The sequence below is a fragment of the Musa acuminata genome, chromosome BXJ2-4 (genome assembly GCF_036884655.1).
Source record: "Musa acuminata AAA Group cultivar baxijiao chromosome BXJ2-4, Cavendish_Baxijiao_AAA, whole genome shotgun sequence".
Classification (NCBI taxonomy): domain Eukaryota; kingdom Viridiplantae; phylum Streptophyta; class Magnoliopsida; order Zingiberales; family Musaceae; genus Musa; species Musa acuminata.
The window spans coordinates 2,634,342-2,655,986 of record NC_088341.1 but is presented as its reverse complement, the minus strand read 5'-3'; the positions used below and the strand labels follow the sequence as shown (position 1 = coordinate 2,655,986).

The 21,645-nt window shown below is 39.6% G+C and overlaps 3 protein-coding genes and 1 long non-coding RNA gene across 6 annotated transcripts; 2 read left to right on the top strand and 2 right to left on the bottom strand.

The window, feature by feature from the left end:
- The first annotated feature begins 1 nt into the window (after position 1).
- On the top strand, positions 2 to 4,657 carry LOC135609475 (glycine-rich RNA-binding protein 2, mitochondrial-like). The gene is made up of 5 exons (XM_065102790.1): positions 2 to 317; positions 2,245 to 2,362; positions 2,455 to 2,523; positions 2,599 to 2,705; positions 3,610 to 4,657. The coding sequence occupies exons 2-5, from the start codon at positions 2,254 to 2,256 to the stop codon at positions 4,219 to 4,221; spliced, it is 897 nt and encodes a 298-aa protein (XP_064958862.1). The 5' UTR covers positions 2 to 317; positions 2,245 to 2,253; the 3' UTR covers positions 4,222 to 4,657.
- A 160-nt stretch (positions 4,658 to 4,817) lies between these two features.
- Positions 4,818 to 5,424, bottom strand: LOC135609477 (uncharacterized). The gene is made up of 2 exons (XR_010485796.1): positions 5,275 to 5,424; positions 4,818 to 4,977 (listed from the first exon to the last, which is right to left on the bottom strand). It is a non-coding gene; the product is annotated as an uncharacterized LOC135609477 (long non-coding RNA).
- A 148-nt stretch (positions 5,425 to 5,572) lies between these two features.
- Positions 5,573 to 8,531, top strand: LOC135609476 (uncharacterized). Its single transcript, XM_065102792.1, has 3 exons — positions 5,573 to 5,823; positions 7,874 to 8,030; positions 8,301 to 8,531. Exons 1-3 carry the CDS (start codon positions 5,641 to 5,643, stop codon positions 8,429 to 8,431), a joined length of 471 nt encoding a protein of 156 aa, XP_064958864.1. The 5' UTR covers positions 5,573 to 5,640; the 3' UTR covers positions 8,432 to 8,531.
- A 1,193-nt stretch (positions 8,532 to 9,724) lies between these two features.
- Positions 9,725 to 12,530, bottom strand: LOC135609473 (COBRA-like protein 4). 3 transcript variants are annotated; one of them, XM_065102787.1, is made up of 6 exons: positions 11,970 to 12,522; positions 11,804 to 11,883; positions 11,286 to 11,742; positions 11,066 to 11,210; positions 10,701 to 10,978; positions 9,745 to 10,629 (listed from the first exon to the last, which is right to left on the bottom strand). In XM_065102787.1, the coding sequence occupies exons 1-6, from the start codon at positions 12,040 to 12,042 to the stop codon at positions 10,331 to 10,333; spliced, it is 1,332 nt and encodes a 443-aa protein (XP_064958859.1). In that variant the 5' UTR covers positions 12,043 to 12,522; the 3' UTR covers positions 9,745 to 10,330. The 3 variants fall into 3 exon arrangements, with proteins under 3 accessions (XP_064958858.1, XP_064958860.1, XP_064958859.1); XM_065102786.1 differs by having other exon boundaries at positions 9,725 to 10,629; positions 10,701 to 11,210; positions 11,970 to 12,530; XM_065102788.1 differs by lacking the exon at positions 11,804 to 11,883 and having other exon boundaries at positions 9,744 to 10,629; positions 11,940 to 12,061.
- Positions 12,531 to 21,645: the final 9,115 nt, after the last annotated feature.

The window sequence follows — 21,645 nt, the reverse complement described above, 5'->3', positions numbered from 1 at the left end:
GCGACCTCCAGTAAAAATGTATTATGCGGCGTTATAGGTTTTAATGTAAAATGTCCGAAAATATATAATAAACGTCAGATGTATCGTCTCGAAATTTCAAAGCCTCAGTTTAGGGAACTTGTTCCTCAGGAGCAGCGAACAAATATCTCCCCGCCATGTAGTGGATTTCCTCCATCCAACGGCCATCTGCCCTCCATAGCAAACGAACGGATAGATTCCATCACCACCAGCATAAAAGATCAACTGTCGTCGCAACTTTAAACCCTCCGACGAACGGAAGGGTTTTAGCCGCACCCGAAGAGCCGCAGCCGACGAAGGTAGCTAAACCTACTTCTCATCTCTTCCGATCCTTTTCCTCCTCCGTCGGCCCAACCGTAGGATCGATCCGTACCGTTGCTTGGTTTGCTTCATGATCATCTGTCATTTCTCGTGGTTGCGAACTTTAAATGTTTTTAAGGTTTTTCTTGATTTGATATATTCGTTCATCAGTTTGTCGTCTATATTCTCCTTTCCCAATCTTTCTTTGTTGATGTATCGAGTTTGAGTGTGCGTTTTCAGTTTGGATTTCTCATGTAAACTTAGTCAGCTACAGGACAACACGAGGGTTTTCATTGGAGGTCTGCTTTATCTGTTGAGTGTCAGATTTGTACACAAGTCTGGCTCTTTTATGCGTTTAACTAATTTCACCTTCTGTCCTCTGAATGGTGCTAACTCTACTTTTCCACTGCGTGTGCAATCATAGTAGTATAATGGGTCTTATTGGATATTAGCGTTGTTTCTATGCTCAACATTTGTCCATTTGAGTTAATCCATACATGGATAGTTTAGAAAACTTTTTTACTTTCTTCTGAAGTTGAATATGATGCTTATATTTATTTGTCCGATTTATTTTAATGACAGATGTGTCTTCGCATATCATTAATTCATTTAGTTGAATCATCTCTTGGATATACAATGAGATGTGTTGGTATAACTAAATAAATTTTCTATGAGTAGTTGATGGCGCTATGTTTATTGTGTGTTCTTTTGTTGAGTAAGTTTAACTGCTTAGCCAAAGGATTTGCTTAGCTACTTCACTTGTTCCAATTAACTTTAACAGTCTGATCTTATTATACTTGATTTGATCCTGGGTCATATGGGTAACGTATAAGCCTAAGGCCAATCCAGTATGTTAACTCAAAAATGTATCTTATATAGATTAACAATGCTTTAATAGAAAATACATATTGTCTGTGTTATGTTGCATAAAATATATTTTTCTAAAAGGATTTGTGAGAGCGTCATAGTCTTGATATTTCTACCTTAGAATTTGATTGTATTATTAATTTTCTATTTTGATTTGAGTTATTTGCATTTGTGCAACATGTCTTTTTAGTTGCTGTTTCCCACCATATTTATTTAAAATTATATTTTTTATCGATTGAATGCAAGTATTTAAGCATTCTTTAAGTGAATATTAGTTGATTAATTTTGACACAACATGGTTTCAAGCCATTACTTGTTTTGGCATTCATACTATACAAACCACAATATATTCTTGTATTACCTACTTTGACTCTGGAACCAACTTGAGGGTAAATAGATAGGTTCCAATTCTAATTTTCCTAGCGAAAGTAGTGGCATAAAAAATGACAAACAATTATGCAATTGATCTATAATCCATTTGCAGTGACCCAGATCTTTAATCTGGATATGCTATCAGATCTTTTCCTAGTCACCAACTAAAGGGAGTAGCGATGCATCTAGTCAGGTTGCATGTTTATAAACACATGCTCAACTTGGTTATTCTATGCCTGACCATAAATGTACACATCCCGGTTTGATGCAATCTGATTTCATATCAGATCGGGTCAAAATGTGATCCATTTACAGCTCCAACTTAAAGCCTTGATCAGGTAGTCCTATGGGCTTACAGTACCAGATTCTTATTTATAGTTCTTTGGTCCAAATGGAAGTTAACTTGCTGGTAGAGTTCCACCTACCAGACAACTTTAGACTGCATGGTAATTCATTTGAGGTTCGGTTTTCTAGAACATTTTACAATTGTTCCAACATGACAATTTAATAGCTGATTCTGGAGTCTGAAAGTTAAACAACTGTTGGTTCCTACTGTATCTTGCCTCCTGAACCTACATTGGGCACGAAAAATTGGAAAACAATTTGTTCAGCTTGTTTGCATTCTTTCTTTTTTGTGTTGCATTATCATATTTTCTTTAGATGTTTTCCTGCCCTTGTTATTCTCAGGAGTGAAGAATGGCTTTTGCAAACAGAATCGGGAATCTCTTAAAGAAATCTATAACTTCCAGCCCATCATTATATCAAGCAATACGATGCATGTCATCATCAAAAATTTTCATTGGAGGTTTGGCATGATACAACCAAGAACATGTTTCAAGTCTGGCAATTGATTTAATGCTGGTGCAACTTCTAATGTGATTACTACTTGCTTTGTAGGACTCTCAAATGGCACAGATGATCAGAGTTTAAGAGAAGCATTTACTAATTACGGTGAAGTTGTTGAAGGTAAGTGGTTATTTTTCTTTACTGAGAAAATAAATAATTTACTTTACAAGCAAACACACTTGTTCTCCTGTGCAGCTAGAGTTATCATGGATAGGGAAACTGGACGGTCCAGAAGTTTTGGGTTTGTCACTTTTACATCTAATGAAGACGCCTCTGCTGCCATATCTGGCATGGATGGGAAGGTACATATATTGGACAGTTCATTTTGCTTACTGTTAGTTTTGTTTGCTATATGATGTTTATGTGTAATTTAATCAGGACGTAATCTTGTTGCAACAAGAAAGTGATAGACCTATTTAAGGGAAAATTATTGACTCATCGGCTTTACAAGTTCATGGAAATTTTTGGGTGTTGATATGGTGAATAGTGCATATAATATATCTCATCACATGGCTGCATAATCATTCTCTGCCAGTGTGTTGCTTTATTTAATCACCACTCCACATGATGCTGTTATCCTCTTGAATTGTTATCCCAATTTTTCCCCAAGAAATCCAAAATGTTCTCAATCTAATTAATTGGAGATTGTACTAGTTCCAGGTTAACTTGATAGAATGATTTTCATTTTTACTTGTAATTGGTAATTGTCAACATAGATTTTGAGTTCCATTCTTTTATGTTCTTCCATATATTAACTGTCAACATAAATTTTGAGTTCCGTTCTTTTATGTTCTTCCATATATTAACTGTCAACATAGATTTTGGTAATTGTCAACATAGATTTTGAGAGAGAGTAATTTTATGAAAATTGTAGAAAGATGAAAAAGGAAATCCCAAATTGTACTTTACGTGGGACAAAAAATGGCCTACTTGAGACTTTATATGATCTTCTACAATAATGTTGTGTTAGGGAAAATTTTCCAAGATTCATTATCATGGCATTGACAAGTGTAATTTGTAATTGACAAGTATCAAGGCTGAATAAAGTAACTGTAAATTTCTATCATTGGGAGCTATTCATGAAAGAATATATGTTTTTGCTGTTAAGCATAATGTTGTTTATCAATTTTCAAGATGGAAACGTTAAAAAATAGAGTTCTACAACTTTATGTCTAATATCAGTGATCACTCTTACAACTTCATCAGGATCTTCATGGTCGGATGATAAGGGTTAACTATGCCACCACAGGTGGATTTCGTGGTGGCTTTGGTGGTGGTAGCTATGGGGGTGGTGGCTATGGTGGTGGTGGTGGTGGCAGTGGCTATGGCAATATGGAAGGCAGCTACAGTGGCAGCAGTGGTTCTGGTGGTGGCTATAGCAGTGGAGGTGGGTACGGTGGTGGAGGATATGGAGATGATGGCTCAAATAATTATGGAGGGAGCTACAATACAGGCCCCGCTGGTGGCTATGATGGTACTGGTGGTGGGTATGATAATGTTAGTGTTGGTGGTAGTTATGGAGTTGCCAATGGTGGTGGTGGTGGCAGTTATGGTGGCAGCAACGGTGGTGTTGTTGCAGTAGTTGGCAGCAATGCTGATTATGGTCGTGGTACTGGGTATGATAATACTAGTGTTGGTGGTAGTTATGGCGTTGCCAAAGGTGGTGGTGGTGGCAGTTATGGTGGCAGCAACGGTGGTGTTGTTGCAGAAGGTGGCAGCAATGCTGACTATGGTCGTGGTACCTATGGTGGGAGTGAATCCACAGGCTTTGGCCGCAGCTTCAGCAACAATGGTGGATATGGTAACAACAACCAATAGGATTTCAAGGACGACGATGATGTGCCTAATCTGTACGCCCACAAGCAAGGCTAATGGCCGAATAAGCATGTGTATCTCAATAGTTGGAACACTAGTTGGGTGTCCCATGATCTTGGAAACAAGAGGATGAATACTTTGATCCATGTGGATAATTGGGATGCTCATATACTCTTGGATTTGGGTTCATCCTTGCTAACAAGACACCTTTTGATTCATGCCGGTAGTTGGGATTCTCATAGACTCTTGGATCTATTTGGGCTCATCTTTGTTAACAATATTAAGGAAAGAGAAGTGCAATTGCACACTCTGACGGTTAAGAGAAGTTGGATGGCTAACAAGTAGGAGGAACACTTTGTGATGCTTCTTATCCAGTATTCGATGGAAAAACATAATGATTGAGCTGAAATATCCGAATTATTTGAAGTTGCTTCAACCAGTGAATCTGAATCTTCAATGCTGCATCCCGTCATATCTGTTCTGTTCTTCCTTTTGACAGCGTTGATGACTCCGCATTGATCCTATCAACCTTTTCTCATTCTTAAATTTTCTAGCATGTTTATTTCTATTTAATAATACAGTGAAAATTTGCCAATAGATACTGAAAACATGAAGACCTCATGCCTTAACTTGAAGAACATTATAAATCGATGACTGACTTCACAAGTCCTTTCACTCTTGTAACTTCACATTCTATAGTTGATAAGTTGAGGAAGCCTCCATGCCAAGCAGACCTCCAATGAAAACCCTCGTGTTGTCCTGTAGCTGACTAAGTTTACATGAGAAATCCAAACTGAAAACGCACACTCAAACTCGATACAACAACAAAGAAAGATTGGGAAAGGAGAATATAGACGACAAACTGATGAACGAATATATCAAATCAAGAAAAACCTTAAAAACATTTAAAGTTCGCAACCACGAGAAATGACAGATGATCATGAAGCAAACCAAGCAACGGTACGGATCGATCCTACGGTTGGGCCGACGGAGGAGGAAAAGGATCGGAAGAGATGAGAAGTAGATTTAGATATGCGTCGGCTGCGGAAAAAATACCTTCTTTTTGGAGGTGCGTCAGTTGCCGCTCTTCGGCTGCGGCAAAAGCCCTCCTCGGCGAATGCCGACTGTTGACCTTTTATATTGGCGATGATGGAATCCTATCCGTTCGTTTGCTATGGAGAGCAGATGGCCGTTTGATGGAAGAATTCTACCACCTGTTTCGGCTCTTGTTTGCTGCTCCTGAGGAACAAGTTCCTTAAACTGAGGCTTTGAAAATTCGAGGGGATATATCTGACGTTTATTATATGAATTTTATCGTTATTTTCGCTAGTATTATCGATTTCAATTCTTTTAGTGACGTCAGACGTCCATCCGCGAAGGGGTTGAGATCGGACGCTTCCAGCGCAGGCGGGCAGAGCAACGATGGCGGAGAAGGGCGGCGGGGGCTCCGGGGGAGAGAGGTGGAAGGCGGCGATCATGAACCTCTCCGAGATGGGGGCGAATCTAGACGCGATGCAGAAACTCATGGCCAAGAAGGCCGTCTTCGTGGACGAGGAGACCTTCGTCAAGGCTTCCCTCATCTCCGAGCAAGCGCGCACCATCAAGGTATTCGCTCCCCTTATCAGCCGCCTCCTATTGTACATCTGTCGGTTGGATCTCCCATAACCCTCCGTTTGTTCTGATTGAATTGCCGCTTGACGTCTCTAGATCTAGAAATTATGTTAATCTTGTGAAAAATTGAGCTTTTTGGCTGAAGGAATCAATTTGCATTGAAAATCCTTTGTTTTTTTTTTTTAGAAAGTTATTACTTCGGCAGAGTCATGATTATGACTAGCGGAATCGATAATAGTATTTGATCAGGTAATATGTCACTGTGACGGTTTTAGCTAGCAGAGTAGTTGTTTCACATATTTATCACAAGTGTCAATCAAGTGGATGTGGGCTTGCAAGCGATTCGAAATTTGTCTGGCGATCCTACATTGAACCAGGTAAAGAATGCTTGCAGAGTGAATGATATTTGAAATATATGCCAGAACTTAGGAATGACTTGCAATTGAAATGAACAGGAATAGCCAAATGGCCTTCCAACTTGGATATCATTGCTCATGTTTTCATGAGCAATATTAGAAAGTGCATTAATTTCTTTGTTTAAATATTACATTTTGTTCCTCTTGAAAATTTTTATATAGACTCAACAAAATAATTCGTTGATTACTGAGAGACATGTGCAAATTAAAGTTTTAAGGAGCTTTCTGCTACCATATGTGGAACTTGGATATAATCAACGTGTCATGAGGAAGAAACCAAATGACTTTTACCTAGCTACTTCTATGTCTGAAAATTTTTAATATGATTTTTGAAGAGTTTCATAGTTTTAGGGTTTCCATAGATTTCTAAATCTTCTCATATTGTTAATATTAGCTGTTGATATTGGTTATAAGAAATCTTAACATGAGAATTTTCTAATTTTACAGAAATTGATAGTTATATGCGTAAATTTTATCATTGGATGCTTAAAGTTTACTACCAGATGCTTTATTTTTCAACAAAGGGATTCTCAGCTAAGGATCTAAGTCTCAGCTTAGTACCAGTTTCAATAATCTACTTCAGTTATGTTATACCTAGCAATAGAATATCTATCTCAGTATACCTAACAGAATATATACTTGTAGTTTCATTCTGACCAACAACTAGTGTCAGATCATATGGTCTGGCATCATTCTATCACGGACTTAGTTGGTTTTGCCTAAATCGTGTGGCACCCTTGCGTGTCCGTTCACAAATGTTAGCCTCCCCGAAACCTCTCATGGTCCCTTAGGACCTAGAATAGAGAAAACGGATTAGAGAAAGCGCCTCACTCGGGATCCACAAGCAAACATTCTAGGAAACACTTAATAGACAATGCAAATTACAAACAGACTTTACAAGCTCTGAACAGTTGCATAACAAAGGGTCAAAATGATCCACTACAGACCGAATATCTCTCACAAGTGTCCACATAACACATCATTTATTTACAAGCGGCCACCAAACCCAACTAAAATGGGGTTGTTAAGCCTTCGACCGTTCCTCTACATGCTGTGCAAAACATGAACAAACAAAAAGACACGGACATACATAAGCATTACATCAAACATCCTGTTTAGAAGTTTGTCCGTGACAATGTGGTGTCAGGTCAGCCGAGGCGTGAGGCGTCATCTGAGGCAGCTGACGTCAGCCCGAGTCTTGTCGCCATTATTATCCTCATCAGTTACAAACAATCAATTTTATTATTTCATCTCTTTTTTATGGTGGATTTTCTGGTTTTGTAGTTAAAACTTATGTTGGTTTTGGAAAACCTTGGTATTTTTTTTTAACTCTTGTTTTCTGCTTGCATTTTGTGCTTTAGTATCATGTTCCCTCTCAAGTCATGTGATAGCTTGAAGCTCTTTGGTCTCAATTAGCATGCTTGTGGATGGAGCAAAGCAATCTTTGTAGAAGCTGGTAGAATCAGATTAGACTAATATCCAACTTTTCTTCTGGCACACATTATAATCTATTAGTAGGCAAGCATGACTCTTATCTAGTTGTGCTACCCCAGATTAATGGTAATTGTCCTTATTTTGGTATCTTTATACAGGCTTCTCAACTAAATGAGCCTTCTTGTATTATGTAGGTTCTTGAACATAGAGTAGAGGCTTTGGAAAAAGAACTCGATGCTGCAATTGCAGCTGCAGCTCGTGCACGTTCTGACAAAAGACAGGCTGAGGCAGCTCAGCGGGCTGCTGAACTACATGCACAGGATCTTACAAGAGAACTCGAGAACACTACAAGTATGGATTTCCTTCTTTTTCTTTTCATCCTTTAATTGTATAATTATAATTTAAATTGATTACATGCTTTATAATATATCTGCATATGAAGTTCCTTTCTTCTTTTTTTCTTTCTTTGTTTGAGAAAGAGGTATCCGCATCTGAAGTACGCTAATCAATATTTATCATCGTAAGATGAATCAAGTCAAACAATGGTCCGAATTTTTGGATCCTTTGGATACGATTTGAATTGGCAATGACATATCCATTTTTTTTTGCCCTTTTCTCCAGATGTGTTCAAGCTACACATGGAAGAATTGCGCTCTCAGAAAGAGGAGATATCAAAGAAAGAAAGTGAGATCAAACTATTGGAAGCTATAATACAGACGATAAGTAAAAATGGCGTAGATTCTGATGACTAAGTTTGTACTAGAGATTTGCTTAACTGAGGAAAAGTTCTGCTTTCCTGTAGTCTTTTTTATTTTTATTTATATTAATCCACCAGTTGCATTATTTAGGCTACCATGGTTTATCCTATATTTTCCTCTAGCATTTCCTATACTGTAGTTATCCTTGCATAGTTTCCTCTAGCTTTGTTGCCCTGTTTACCACTGCACCACCCTCTGTTACTCGAGTGGGCAAGGAAGGATGATGTTCCACTTCTTCTCTTGAAGGGATAATGATTTCAATTCACTGGTGGAGGCAGAAGAAGCTAGAAAGTGATGAGTCGCATGACATCTTTGAGGTTGCGTTCATATGAACAAATCAAGTGGGTCAGAGGTTGGAGGATTAAAGAAACATGAAATATGTGAGCTTGGAGATAACAAGTATATTCTGTTATTCCTTAAGAGAGTGAAAGGTGCATATAAGTAGCCACTGGTGGATGGTGATTTGTGCATTCATAAGATTGTCATTATTATTGAACCTGAAAGACAGCCTTGATACATGGTTAAACCTTTTATGTGCCTCGATATATCATCACTCCTTTGTGGAAGAATTCAACTATGTCACCATCATGCATGATTCACTCTTCTGAAATATTATTTTAATAGAATTAGGTGAAATATATTCGATTCTTAACGCCGCTAATGCATGCTCATGCACCTATTGTGATAGAGTAAATTAAAAAGTCATTGTCTAGAGAGAGATAAGCAAGATATTGTGCATCAAATATAATCTTGCATTCCTTTCAAGACCTGCCTGACTTCTATGCTGTTGATGAACATGAACATGTGCAATGCACTTGTAGCATGTATTATGATGTGACATCACAGAACAGAGATCTTGATGAAGAAAAATGATCAGAGACCAAGGATGTCTATTTTTTGGGGGGTATTTAATGTTGTCAAGTAATATCTCCAGTATTCCTACAAGATACAGAATAATTATGGGGTATTTTGTTGTCAGCAACTGCATCTCTGTCCTCTGTTGCCCTGACAAGCCCCACCCTGTAATAATTCCAAGGATTACAACGAATGAAATGCTTTCACGTCGCTTATGCTCTAATGTGGAACATGAAGACCTTGCTGAGGGAGAAGATTCGTGAGCACAATTCAGAGAGATTCCAATATCTTCTTGTCATATCAGAGCGCATAGTGTTAACCCATCCAAAGTGAAAGGTAAGCATTTGTGTTTTAACTTCCATTTACATTGGTAAAATTGTCCTCTTTGCAGTACTTTTACATTTCTTTGTTGATTCTTCTCTACAAATTCATAAACAACAAAATACTCTACTTATTCCTGTTCTTTTTATGTATTTTTAGAATTTTTCAGCAGATCATTTGAGAATGATTGTAGAAACTGTGGGCATTATGCGGTTTGTGTTTTCCACTCTGTCTTGAGGCTTTGAGTCACAAGCCCTTTCTACTTGTACAAAAGCATGTATTACCTTTTACGATGTACACAAATAAAATCCTTTCTTCCAACCGGAATATTAATTTCTTGTAGATTCTGACCCGAGACTTAAACAGCAGATAATTAGTTGTTCCTCTGGTGGAAGACTTTTGTCTTTTCTGCAGCTGAGAAGCAGTTTTAGAGTGAATCGAAAGAGTGATTACTTGGTGTAGAGAGGTTCTTTGTGATTTCTCATTCCTTCATCATCATATGTAAATTTCTTGTCTGAAGCTCGTCGTGGCTTTCTTTTAACAGGTCTTCAACATCGAGCATGTCTTCAACAAACCAGGTCAGTAGATCTTTGTATTGAATTGGCCATTAATTTGACATGATCCTGCTGAGGTCCTCACAACTAGCAAAACATCGAGCACATCTACATACACTCCCCAAAACTTTGGAGTCATCGATCGATGAGAGCTTCTCCAAGTCTACCATGGCGCCGCCATCTGTAGCAGTAGCAGGGCGAGCAGGGGCGCCGCGAGGTTGTGCAGGATGACCCGAGCGCTGACAGGGGAAGAGTTGGGCAGGTAGGGGTACACATCCGGCGGCGGCAGCATGCACTCGTCGCCATTAAAGTAGACCTTCCGAGGGAACGCCCATCCTTGCTTGAACGTGAAGGCGTCGGCGTCCTTCCGGAGCAGCACCTCGGACTGCACGTTGCCATACGCGCCGGCCTCCATGAGCACATCATTGTAGTACTTCATCCCGTAGAACATGCCCGTGTCATCTGCAGAGAAGAAAGTATGTCTCAGACTCGTCCTTGGGCGAAACCTCCAAGGGGAACCCCTCTCGACTTACTGATGGAGCCGTAGGCGACGAGGGGCTTGTACTCGAAGCTGAAGACCTCGGTGACGTTGTCGAGGTTGGGGTGCTGAACCACGAGCGTCCACTGGGTGTAGTTCATGCGGTAGTTGAAGTTGGTGATGGCGACCTTGGCGCGCCAGTACTCCTTGTAGTTGAGCTTGACGTGCCAGTGGACGCGGACGGGGCACATGTGGTGGGTGCACTGCAGCAAGGGCGTGTTGTCCTTCTTGGGCGTGTTGATCCCCGGCGTGCTCAGTATCTTGGAGTCGCTCCTGTTCCAGGGTCGAGTGGGTGGAAGGATGGTTGAGAGATTGGGGATCTGGGATTTGAAGACGGGGTGGGGAGGAGTATGTACGTACTTGACGCAGTTCTTGTTCTCGCAGCCGCAGGCGCAGGAGGGGCAAGGGATAATGGTGTCGTTGTAGAAGGACGAGAAGGAGACGCAGCAGGTTGGGTGCTTGGAGGCCAGAAACTGTGAGTAGGTGCAGGTAACATTCCAGGTCACTGCATGGGAGCTCTAGAATCCATCAGTCTGCTGTAATCTAAAAGCTTAAATGAGTGGACGAGACATGAACTTACTGAGAGCTTGCGTCTTTCGACGCTTGTCGGCCGAGAGAAAGGTCGTGGAGGGCACCACCTTCGCAGGTCCGCAGGTGTAGCCGAGACCAGGGCCGAGCAAGATGAAGTTATCGGGCAGCTTCACCGTCTTGTTGGAGGTGCCAGAGAGGCCGACGCTCACCTGGAAGGCGGAGACCGCGGCGGCCGGATCCTGGCCGTAGGACGCGACGACGCCTCCCTTGCAGCAGTTGGCTATCTGCTGGTTGTAAGGGACGCCGGGGAGCAAGTCGACGACGGCGGGCGTCCTCTTGCAGCAGTGGGGGATGTTGCCCTTGAACTTGGAGCAGTCTCCTTGCTCGGTGGCCTGAGCGCCCACCATGGACCAGATCACCTCCTTCTTCGCCCACGTCCACCCCATGGTCCACCCCGGGCTCATTATTTGCCGGTACATTTGGAAGTTGTTCATCGTCACCACCGCCTGCGGTCACAGAATCGATGTATGACTTCAAACAAATAGGTAGAGATGAGCAGAAACATACCACATATCCATCAGCCGTCCATGACATAACGTCCCACTTAATCGTGATGTTTCCGGTCGGGTCCAATGGATCATAAGCCACTGTTCCATGAATACCAAACAACATCGGAACCCAAGAAAGCTGATGCTCAACTCACCTCACGACTGTCTGAGATAAAAAACGAAACCTGCATGAGACGACAACAGCAGGACGACGGTGATGGAAAGAACACAACGCAGCTCGGTTCGGTTCAGCTCCATCCCCAGCAACCCACGTCGCCAAAATACCAGCTTGAGCGAAGGAAGCAGAAGGTGACTCGTGGGTCTTTATGGAGAAGAAGACCGGAGCGTCCATTGTTTGATCGCTCACCAACTGGTTTGTTGGCGAAGATAGGCGGACAGCAAAAATAAAAGACTTGTATCACTCTCAGATCTTCCCATTCCTTCTTCTTTCTCCCGTTTTCCTTCTATATTAATTCCTCTGTTCTGAAGCAATGTATTCGGTGAGGGGAGGAAGAAAGGGACGCGGGAAAACTGAAGAACACATCTCAACGGTTGGCTGTTCTTCGATAGAGACTTGAAGCATCTCAAGAATTCAATTAAGAGAGACAAAAAAAAGGTGTATATATATATATATAAATACAAAATCAAATCCATAGTGTTTCGCTCATTATTCCATCGCATGGCTGAGTGAACAGATCCAAGATCAGAGAAGCTGGTGATTGATACATGTGTGATCGAGCAGTGGTTGGACATTTCCACAGAATCCAAATGGCAATCCAATTTCTCCACCTTCAGATTGACCCTGCAGGAAGGCATGCTTTTGTATTGTTAGGGAAGGAGGAGTTGGCGGCAAGTAAGCAGTCCCTATCTGAAGCTTAATTCTACTTGGCTTTCAAGCCATGAAGAAGATGCCATTTTCTTCCTCTTCTTTTAGGAGACGACCAGCCTGTTCATCATATAATAATGAGGAGTATATATGTACTCCACTGTCTGCACTGATATTATGAAGAAAATAATAAATGGTGGAAAATTGTATGCTTATCTCGAGCTAAACTAATGATTTCGAGCATTGACTTCGATAATGTACGATCCAAGCAAAAGATCTCACAATTCTGGGCTTGTGATTACTGATCTGGAAGCAACTAGTTGTACTTAGTTGACCAATCATTTCATAAACACGACAAAGAATAGAGTTAGTTGCATTATAGGAAAAGAAGAGGGGAAAAATATTCCAAAATCTGCGCAGCCAATTCCATATCCACACATGAAGATTAGGATTGAGTTATAATAATTTAATAAATATATTATTTTTAATCTCAGAGGTTATGTATTTTAATCAATGATTCAGACTCAACGAAGTTAAAAGATCAATTATCCCATCAAGTCATATCATGATAATATTGATATGAAAAAATAATTAATATAATTGAAAGAAAAAAAATCTTAATATAAAAAGAATAAATACAAACATTAATAGTTACACATAAATCAGAATTAGCCGTATAAGATTGGCATGGTTCAGGCAGCATAAAATGCCATATATATTATTTCACATAGATTGTGAGGAACTTCTAATAGATAATCTCATGATTATATGATATAAAATCAAATCCTAATTCACAACACTTATTTCCAAATTTCAATTTCTTGTCTTCCAAATAATCTTATTCTTTAAGTAATTTGAATCATATTATAACTCTAAAAAATATTTGCCAACCTATTAGAGTTCCAATTGGAAGTCCATTAGAGATTAGGAATTTTCGAAAAAAAAAATGTTTTTCCTCTTTTAAGTGATCAAAAAATAGATATGTTAAAGATAATTATGTATTATACAGTATTATTCTAATTCATCTCATTTCATCATACTCTGGATATAATAAAATTTTATTACATTGTTGAATCGGATATGAACAGTTGCATAAAAGAATGACGAAGGAAGATACGAGGGAACAAATAATAAAGTCTCTCCTATATTTCAAAGCATAAGATCAAAAAAAATGGAACCACTATTCTAAGGAAAAGGTGTGTAAATGTTTGTAACAGCTATATATTGCATCATCATCTGGCAGCAATACCACTGTAAATGAGATCTGATATCACTAATTCATCTAATCCTTGCAAGTCTCAACTAACTTAAATAGTAAATATTTATAGATTATCATAGAAGTCTCAACTAACTTAATTAGTAAATATTTATAGATTATCATAAGATCATATGTTTGCATCCTGTCTTCGTTATTTATATTTTATAATAAAAAATATAATATTTAGTTTTAATAAATTTAATTTAAATTTGATTAACATTATCATCATTCTTTAATATCAATTTTTAAATAAAATTCTTGGTCCATAACTCTGATGCTTTTGTCAAAACAAAGCTAGAACTCATATTATGATGGGATGGGTTTTCATGAGTGCATGAATCATAATTTTTAAATTAATTTTTTTTTTATTTTTTAGATATCTATATTATGTAATGAATTTGCATGTCCCATTTATAGTTTAGTATATATATATATATATATATATAGAAAAAATATTGTCAATCAATTGTCATCCAACATGTAATCTTTGTGTGACATCCAAATCAAAAGAAGAAGACAAAAGCTGTCATCCACTGGTTTACCCATGTGGACATGGGTCTAAGGTAAGCAACAAGTTATCTCCTACCTTGTCACCCACATAAACAAAAATTAAGGGAAAGTTGTTAGAGATGGTTGAGGATTGCCTTATCGTAGAATATTTTATTAAATATTCTATCCTTTTATGATAAGTATAAAAATATATTTTTAGCACAATCATAGAGGATCACTTTTTCACTACTCGTGTCCATACTTATCTCGAGTTACTAATTTGGGCATTGAATGGATTGGATTAGGAAATCTCTCCTGACCTCAATCTTCATACAAGTGGTATCTCGGGAGTTTGATGTTTACACCTCCGAGGCACCTTGGACAACCTTGTGCACATGAGTTTAGATGACGTCAAGCTTACTAGGATGCTAATGACATCTTCCCATAATATTTTTGGCACGAAAGAGAGCCCAATATTATAAAAATACTCATCCATCAATCCTCTTAATGAATGCTTGATCAAAGAGGTTTTATCCTTGACCCATCGTACTTTCACTCAAGGGGGGCAACAATGACGCTTTTCACACATCGATGCATCCACCTTATCGCAGACACTAATAAAATACTGGCACCTATGTAATGACTCAAGTTTTTTACCCTCAAGGACAATCCCAAGCAATTTACTCATCCATTGAGATGTTCTAAAATTTCACTCAACAAGCAGATACTAATAGACATGATACAAATCGTCACTCTTCTTTTACCCTAGTTGGTCTAACAGGTGGTGCCACTAACTCAACTACAATCCACGACTCTATCGCCACTAGCACCCATCGAGATTCCCTAACGTGATATGGTGTGACATCTTAGGAGTGTATGAGGCTTATTGAATTATTGGCCAAGGGGGCTCTTCGATCGTGGATTTTAGCGAATTGCACTGAGATTCCCGCTTGAATCCAAGGCCCAATTAGCGGACATGACAAATAACTCTATGTAGATCCAATTATAGTAATTGAATCAATGTTTGGAGGAGATGATGACAACTCCAACAGTCAAAAGGGGAAGAGCTAGTTGACCCCACCTTGGGTCGATCACCATTCATCCAAAAAATCCAAGAGGAATTGATTCCAACGAGCTTCTATCTCCTGCTTTGGAAACGTTTGATGGTTAGGCTGCTTTGTATACATTCTCAACCATGTTAAGAGGCTTAACACGAGAATGGTACACTTGCCTGGATGTGCTTTCCATTTGCTCTTTAGCCTATTTGGTAAGGGAGTTCAAACTTCACTTAATGTCAATGATAACACTCCTTAGACTTTGTCATTCGATTCACCAATGAGATCCGAGGCATAATAGATACTTATCTATCACTCATAATACAAACATTCATGATGTGGCTTAGGCCTACTCGTCTCTTTTAGTTATTGATAGAAAGACTACCAACAATTATACCTGAGATATTTTAAAAAGCCAATCTATCTATTTTTATTGAGAAAATGGTCTTGAACAAGAGTGAGAAATCATACAAGAGGCTGAAATAAGAGCTGTCATAATCAACCCTAACACCAAGGTCACCACGACGAAGGAGAAATGAACAACTCGAGTTACTTCGCCCAAGGTTCAAGATGACCCCCCTAAATATAATTAGAACTAAAGTTTTTCAACAGATAAAACAGAAGGGGCTTTTATGTGATCCTTACTCAATGAATACCCTATTGATAAAAAGAGATAGATCTAAATACAATTGGTTCTACCGAGATTATGGCTACAACACTAAATATTATCGCGACTTGAAAGAGTAATTTGAAGAAATCATACGTCAAGGACACCTTAGGCGGATCGATCGAAAGCATCGAGAACCCTCACTGTGATTTTAGAGGTTGTTGGTGAGATAGATTGATGTTTTCATTAGACCTGCCTTGAGAGGGATAGCTCCTTAGTTTGTAAGGCTTATGCTCGAACTAACATTGAAAAATGCCTAAGAACAAAAGGTAGAGTACCTCAACCCAAATCATGATAATGCCTTAGTAGTTTCTATGAGAATGATCAATACCTAAATAAAGAGAGTCATGATTAACACAGGTAATTATACTAATATCCTCTGCTTTGATACTTTATGAAAGCTTGGGCTATCAACTAATGACCTAACCTCAATAACTTCTTCATTGACAACTTCATCTTATCTCTCGAGACTATGAACCTGTGTCACATTCAAATACGAGCTTTGCTCTAAAACAATATTGACTAAATTCGTGATGATAGATGTTTCCTCAACATATAATGCAATCAAAACCGACCCACACTAAACAGATTGAGGGTAGTAGTGTTGACTTGTCGTATGATGATGAAGTTTTCGATGAGGGTTAGCATCGAAGAGTTAAGAAGAAATACAAAAGAGTTGTGCTAGTGCTACATAATATTTATAAACCTTATAGCTTGTTGCAACAGTTGTTCCTTAGGAATCAAATTCAAGTCAAATTGCTATATAGCATGAGAAATCATTATCTTAGAGGAATAAATGCATTAGAGAGCAATAAATACAAACCCCGAGAACGTTAGAGATGAATCCATCTCAATTAGTAAGGAAGATTCAATAGTTAACGAGTTGGTTAGCAATGCTCAATCAATTTTTATCCCGATCCAGCAATAGGTGTCTAGCTTTCGTATGAATATTAAAGAACCCAAAGAGCTTTCTATATACCGAAGAGTACTAGAATATATTTAAGAAGTTGAAGGGTCACCTCGCTAAGCTACTGCATCTCACTTACACTATCTCGGGCGAAATTCTAAGCCTCTATCTCGCTATCATTGACGTAACTATCAACTCGATGTTGGTATAGGATAACTCAAGAGTTAAAAGACCCATCTATTATGTCAGTCACATTCTGAGTGGACCCAAGGAATGATAACCTCTATCAAGAGGCTCACATTTGTACTAGTTTTAGCGACAACGAAGCTCCACCCTTATTTTCAAGCATATATTATATAGGTGACCATCGATTAGTTATCGAGATAGGTTTCCTCTCGGTTCGATGTCTCGAGTTAGTTGGTGAGATGGTTAGTAGAGTTGGAAGAATTTGACATCTGATATATCTCGATAACTGTCATAAAGGCCTAAGTATTAGCGAATTTTATCTTAGAACTAACTCATCTTTTATTCGAGATTCACAAGCACACTCTATTTGTATTGACATTGTTCGTAGATGCTCCATCACCTCGAATAAAAATAGTGTCGAACTTATCCTGAAATGCCTGGACAAACAAGTTTATGAGTAAGCTCTCTAGTTTGGGTTTAAAATATCCAACAACGAAGCCGAGTACGAGGCACTTCTCTCATGGCTTTGGTTTACCCGAGAACTTCAACTTCAGGATTTCTTCGATTCTCGTTCAAAATCTCTAATAACAAAATCTCTTCTAACCTTGGCCTTCGTATAGTTAGCATCGCAAAAGCTAGATATTTTTATTTCGGAGATACGTTCGATAATTTCACGCATATGAGTTTGAACCACATCGGTCGAATAGATGCCAATAATATTTTTTTCCAACATAAATAATCATTTAAATTTGGCTCAACTTTGAATTTCATACTTTTATTCCTTTTCATGATCATAACTAGCTGACTAATCTGATCAATCATTTTGTGTGATGTTCCACCGCAGAGGTAGAGCAAGCAGTAGGTGACCATCGATTAGTTATCAAGATAGGTTTCCTCTCGGTTCGATGTCTCGAGTTAGTTGGTGAGATGGTTAGTAGAGTTGGAATAATTTGACATCTGATATATCTCGATAACTGTCATAAAGGTCTAAGTATTAGTGAACTTTTATCTTAGAACTAACTCTTCTTTTATTCGAGATTGACAAGCACACTCTACTTGCATTGACATTGTTTGTTGATGGCTCCACCACCTTGAATAAAGATAGTATCGAACTTATCTTGAAATGCCAGGACCAACAAGTTTATGAGTAAGCTCTCTAGTTTGGGTTTAAAATATCCAACAACGAAGCTGAGTATGAGGCACTTCTCTCAGGGCTTTGGTTTGCCCGAGAACTTCAATTTCAGGATTTCTTCGGTTCTCGTTCAAAATTTCTAATAACAAAACTTCTCCTAACCTTGGTCTTCGTACAGTTATCATCTCAAGAGCTCGACATTTTTTATTTCAGAGATACGTTCGACAATTTCACTCATATGCGTTTGGACCACGTCGACCGAATAAGATACGATATTTTTTTCTAACATAAATAATCATTTAAATTTGGCTCAACTTTGAATTTCATACTTTTATTCCTTTTCATGATCATAATTACCTGACTAATCTGATCAATCATTTTGTGTGATATTCCACCGCATAGGTAGAGCAAACAGTACTCAGCATTTGACCAGCCGTTGAGATCATATGACAATAGAGGGCAAGATTAGTGGCAGGTCAAGCAGCAACAATGAGAAGCAACAAATAAACTCATGGACTTCACACTTCTCTTCATATAAGACTCTAATCAGATCAACACAACCTGCGATCAAAGATTTATTAAAACATATTCTTGTGTAAAAGATAAAGATAGTTAAATTGAGATGAAAATGCCATGCTGATTCGACTCATAACTCAATAGTTTAAGCTGAACGCACGTGTGGATGCTATGCGGTCATGAATCCACATAAAAGGATGATGACCAGAGGCTGCAGTGGCGATGCAGCACTGCGTGTTCATTTGCTATATGCACAGTATACTGAAAAAGGATAATAATACGTATAGACTGATGAATCATATACATTTATTTTGTGCTCCTCAGCAGGCCACGTCTCGGTTACTCTGAGACCACGTGGCCAACGTCGTCTCCTCCCAAAATTCCAGAGACCGATAACACGTGTTTTGTACCACCTGTCTGGTGATTTAGTTGCTTCAGTAAACCTCCATTTCCCTGACCCAAAGTTGGCTGAGCCGTATGCATGCGTTGTGCATGTCCATCTCCAAGGAAACAAAGTTGACGTGATTTGACAATGTACGTATGTCTTGTTTATGCACAATGTACGTATGTCTTGTTCATGTTTTAATCGTTTTTAGCTGATTCGTTTTGTAGGAATTGAAATTGAATCGTATGGTCCGATTTTGATTTGCTTCGAAACTATCAAATCACTCATTCGATTCGATTTTAGATCGATTCGGTTCTTTAGGTTCAACTTTCCACTTTGCTATAGCCCCACCCAGAGGAGTGTGAGCATATCCAGCAGGAGACACGGATGGGACTTGTGAACAGCAACTCATGGAGATGAGCAGAAGAAAACAACTACTCATGCCAACATGTAGAATGATAGCTCAAAATGATATTCTAAACCGGCTTATGTAGGAAATATTATTACAAAATGCTCAAATGTAGAATCATAGCCATCTGTTTTGTCCTCAATCATCTGAAAATTTTCCCAACTCTACTTTGAGAGAAGGAAATCTACTCGAGTTGGGAGTTGAGAAAGCGCATCTTCTCGGCATCACGAACACATGGCTGTGATATTAAGTTGATTTGACTCCTGTAGTAAACATGCCGTCCTCTCTGCGGTGGTGAGCGTCGTTAAAAAGGGGTGAATCTCCACCCCTTGCCATCATGCTGTGGAAGGTTTGAGCACACAGTCTCTCTCCTACCACCACCTCTGGCCTTCAAGAACCATATGTCTTCTTGTTCTGGTTCCTTCACCTCAGGGATGTCGAGGTCCCGCCGTTGGAACGACTCCGGCGAGCTTGATGTCTTCGAGGCAGCACTCTACTTTTCTGGCGAGGTTACTGATGTAGATCTTGGACTTCAAAGAGCCTGGAGAACTGAGAGGAGGGGTTCGGATACACCCACGGAAGCCACACTCTTCCATCAGCCCCGAAAGGTTGAGAGTCAATTCAAAGACAAGAAGCACAAGCAACCCTGCTCCCCTGGTGGCAAGTTGGCCAACCTTGTGAGCTCCTTCTTCCACCAAGCAGCTTCAAAGAAGAAATCAAAGGCCGTCTCCCCTTCGCAGTCATTTAAGGAGGAGTACGGGGAGAGGCTCGCAAGGAGGAGGAGAAACAGCATCAACCATCCAGAGATCATGACAGGTAGAGACTACTCCAACTCTATCTTTTCTTCTGACAGAAGAAGTGGGACTGGAGTCTCTTCCCCTTACCCTATTGTCCCTTTAAGCTCGGAGCGAGAGAATTGGTACGATAAGAGGGTGGCGGGTGCGTTTCTGTTGGCCGAGAGATCGAAGCTCATTACTGATGGGTTTGCCGGGAACACATGGGTTGAGAAGGGAAGCTATCGCATGCTACATAACAGGGAGGCTCATCAGTGGGCTGAGGCGTTCATAGAAAAGGAAGACAAGTGTAGGAGAAGAGAGGAGGAGGAGGAGGAGGAAGAGGACGATGGGGGGAGTGATTCCAGCTCAGACCTGTTTGAGCTGAAGAGCTATGACTTGGTGTTTTGATAGCTCAAGTTGACTTCGTTTCACTTTGTTGTTGAAACCATTTTCTGTTCTATGGATTGTCTCTATGTTGGATTTCTTTACTTCATATCTTCCCAGCTGGTCCTGCAGAATGTGATCGATCACTAACTTCCCAAAGTTCGTGTCTTCTACAGGTGTTGTAGAACTACTGCATCATCTTCCCACATGGGACAACCAAAATGTCACAGTAAAGGACACAAGAAAAGAGAAATATATGAAAGCTTCCACAACTAAAATAAATCAACCCAAGTATTCCTCGACAGGCTTATGTTGAAAAATAGATCAAACCCAGCCTCTTCCAACACTGTTAGTACAAGTTTATTCAACTCCAATTGTAGTGTTATTCCACAGAATACAAGTATTTTTAAGCCAGTACAAGTCGCAAGAAGCATCCATGGCGAACACCAAGAAAGAATGCTTCCAAGAGTCTCCTGACGGTCCATCTCCAAGCGAGCCCAACAGATTGCAGGGGGGACAAGTACCATGATACTGTACTATCATGAAAGGCTCCCTGTTTAACTGTCCAAGAGAGAGTGGGGGCAATGCGGTGCTAATGCCACACATTTCGCTATGCTTTGATTGCTGTCCCAAGGATGATGCATCGCAGAAATGGCACAAGAGGAAAAGGCCAATGGCTGACATGTACTGCAAGGTTTTCCTATCAAGATGTGTATGAATCTTGATTGCATATCTCCAGCTACAGACCAGGGAGCAGGGGAACTCCAGGAACGAGCCATGTGGGAGCTCATGGTTGGTCCGAAGATTGCATGCTGATGTCATTCATTCACCACCTAACCTACACTGTATCCAATCTTTGGATAAGCAATGA

Coding starts and splice junctions, on each gene's coding strand:
- LOC135609476 (XM_065102792.1), top strand. CDS start 5,641: ATGGCGGAGAAGGGCGGCGGGGGCTCCGGGGGAGAGAGGTGGAAGGCG. Junction 5,824..7,873: donor AGCAAGCGCGCACCATCAAG/GTATTCGCTCCC, acceptor TGTATTATGTAG/GTTCTTGAACATAGAGTAGA. Junction 8,031..8,300: donor AGAACTCGAGAACACTACAA/GTATGGATTTCC, acceptor CCTTTTCTCCAG/ATGTGTTCAAGCTACACATG.
- LOC135609473 (XM_065102786.1), bottom strand. CDS start 12,042: ATGGAGCTGAACCGAACCGAGCTGCGTTGTGTTCTTTCCATCACCGTC. Junction 11,884..11,969: donor GCTGTTGTCGTCTCATGCAG/GTTTCGTTTTTT, acceptor TTCATGGAACAG/TGGCTTATGATCCATTGGAC. Junction 11,743..11,803: donor GGACGGCTGATGGATATGTG/GTATGTTTCTGC, acceptor CTGTGACCGCAG/GCGGTGGTGACGATGAACAA.
- LOC135609475 (XM_065102790.1), top strand. CDS start 2,254: ATGGCTTTTGCAAACAGAATCGGGAATCTCTTAAAGAAATCTATAACT. Junction 2,363..2,454: donor ATCAAAAATTTTCATTGGAG/GTTTGGCATGAT, acceptor CTTGCTTTGTAG/GACTCTCAAATGGCACAGAT. Junction 2,524..2,598: donor TTACGGTGAAGTTGTTGAAG/GTAAGTGGTTAT, acceptor TCTCCTGTGCAG/CTAGAGTTATCATGGATAGG.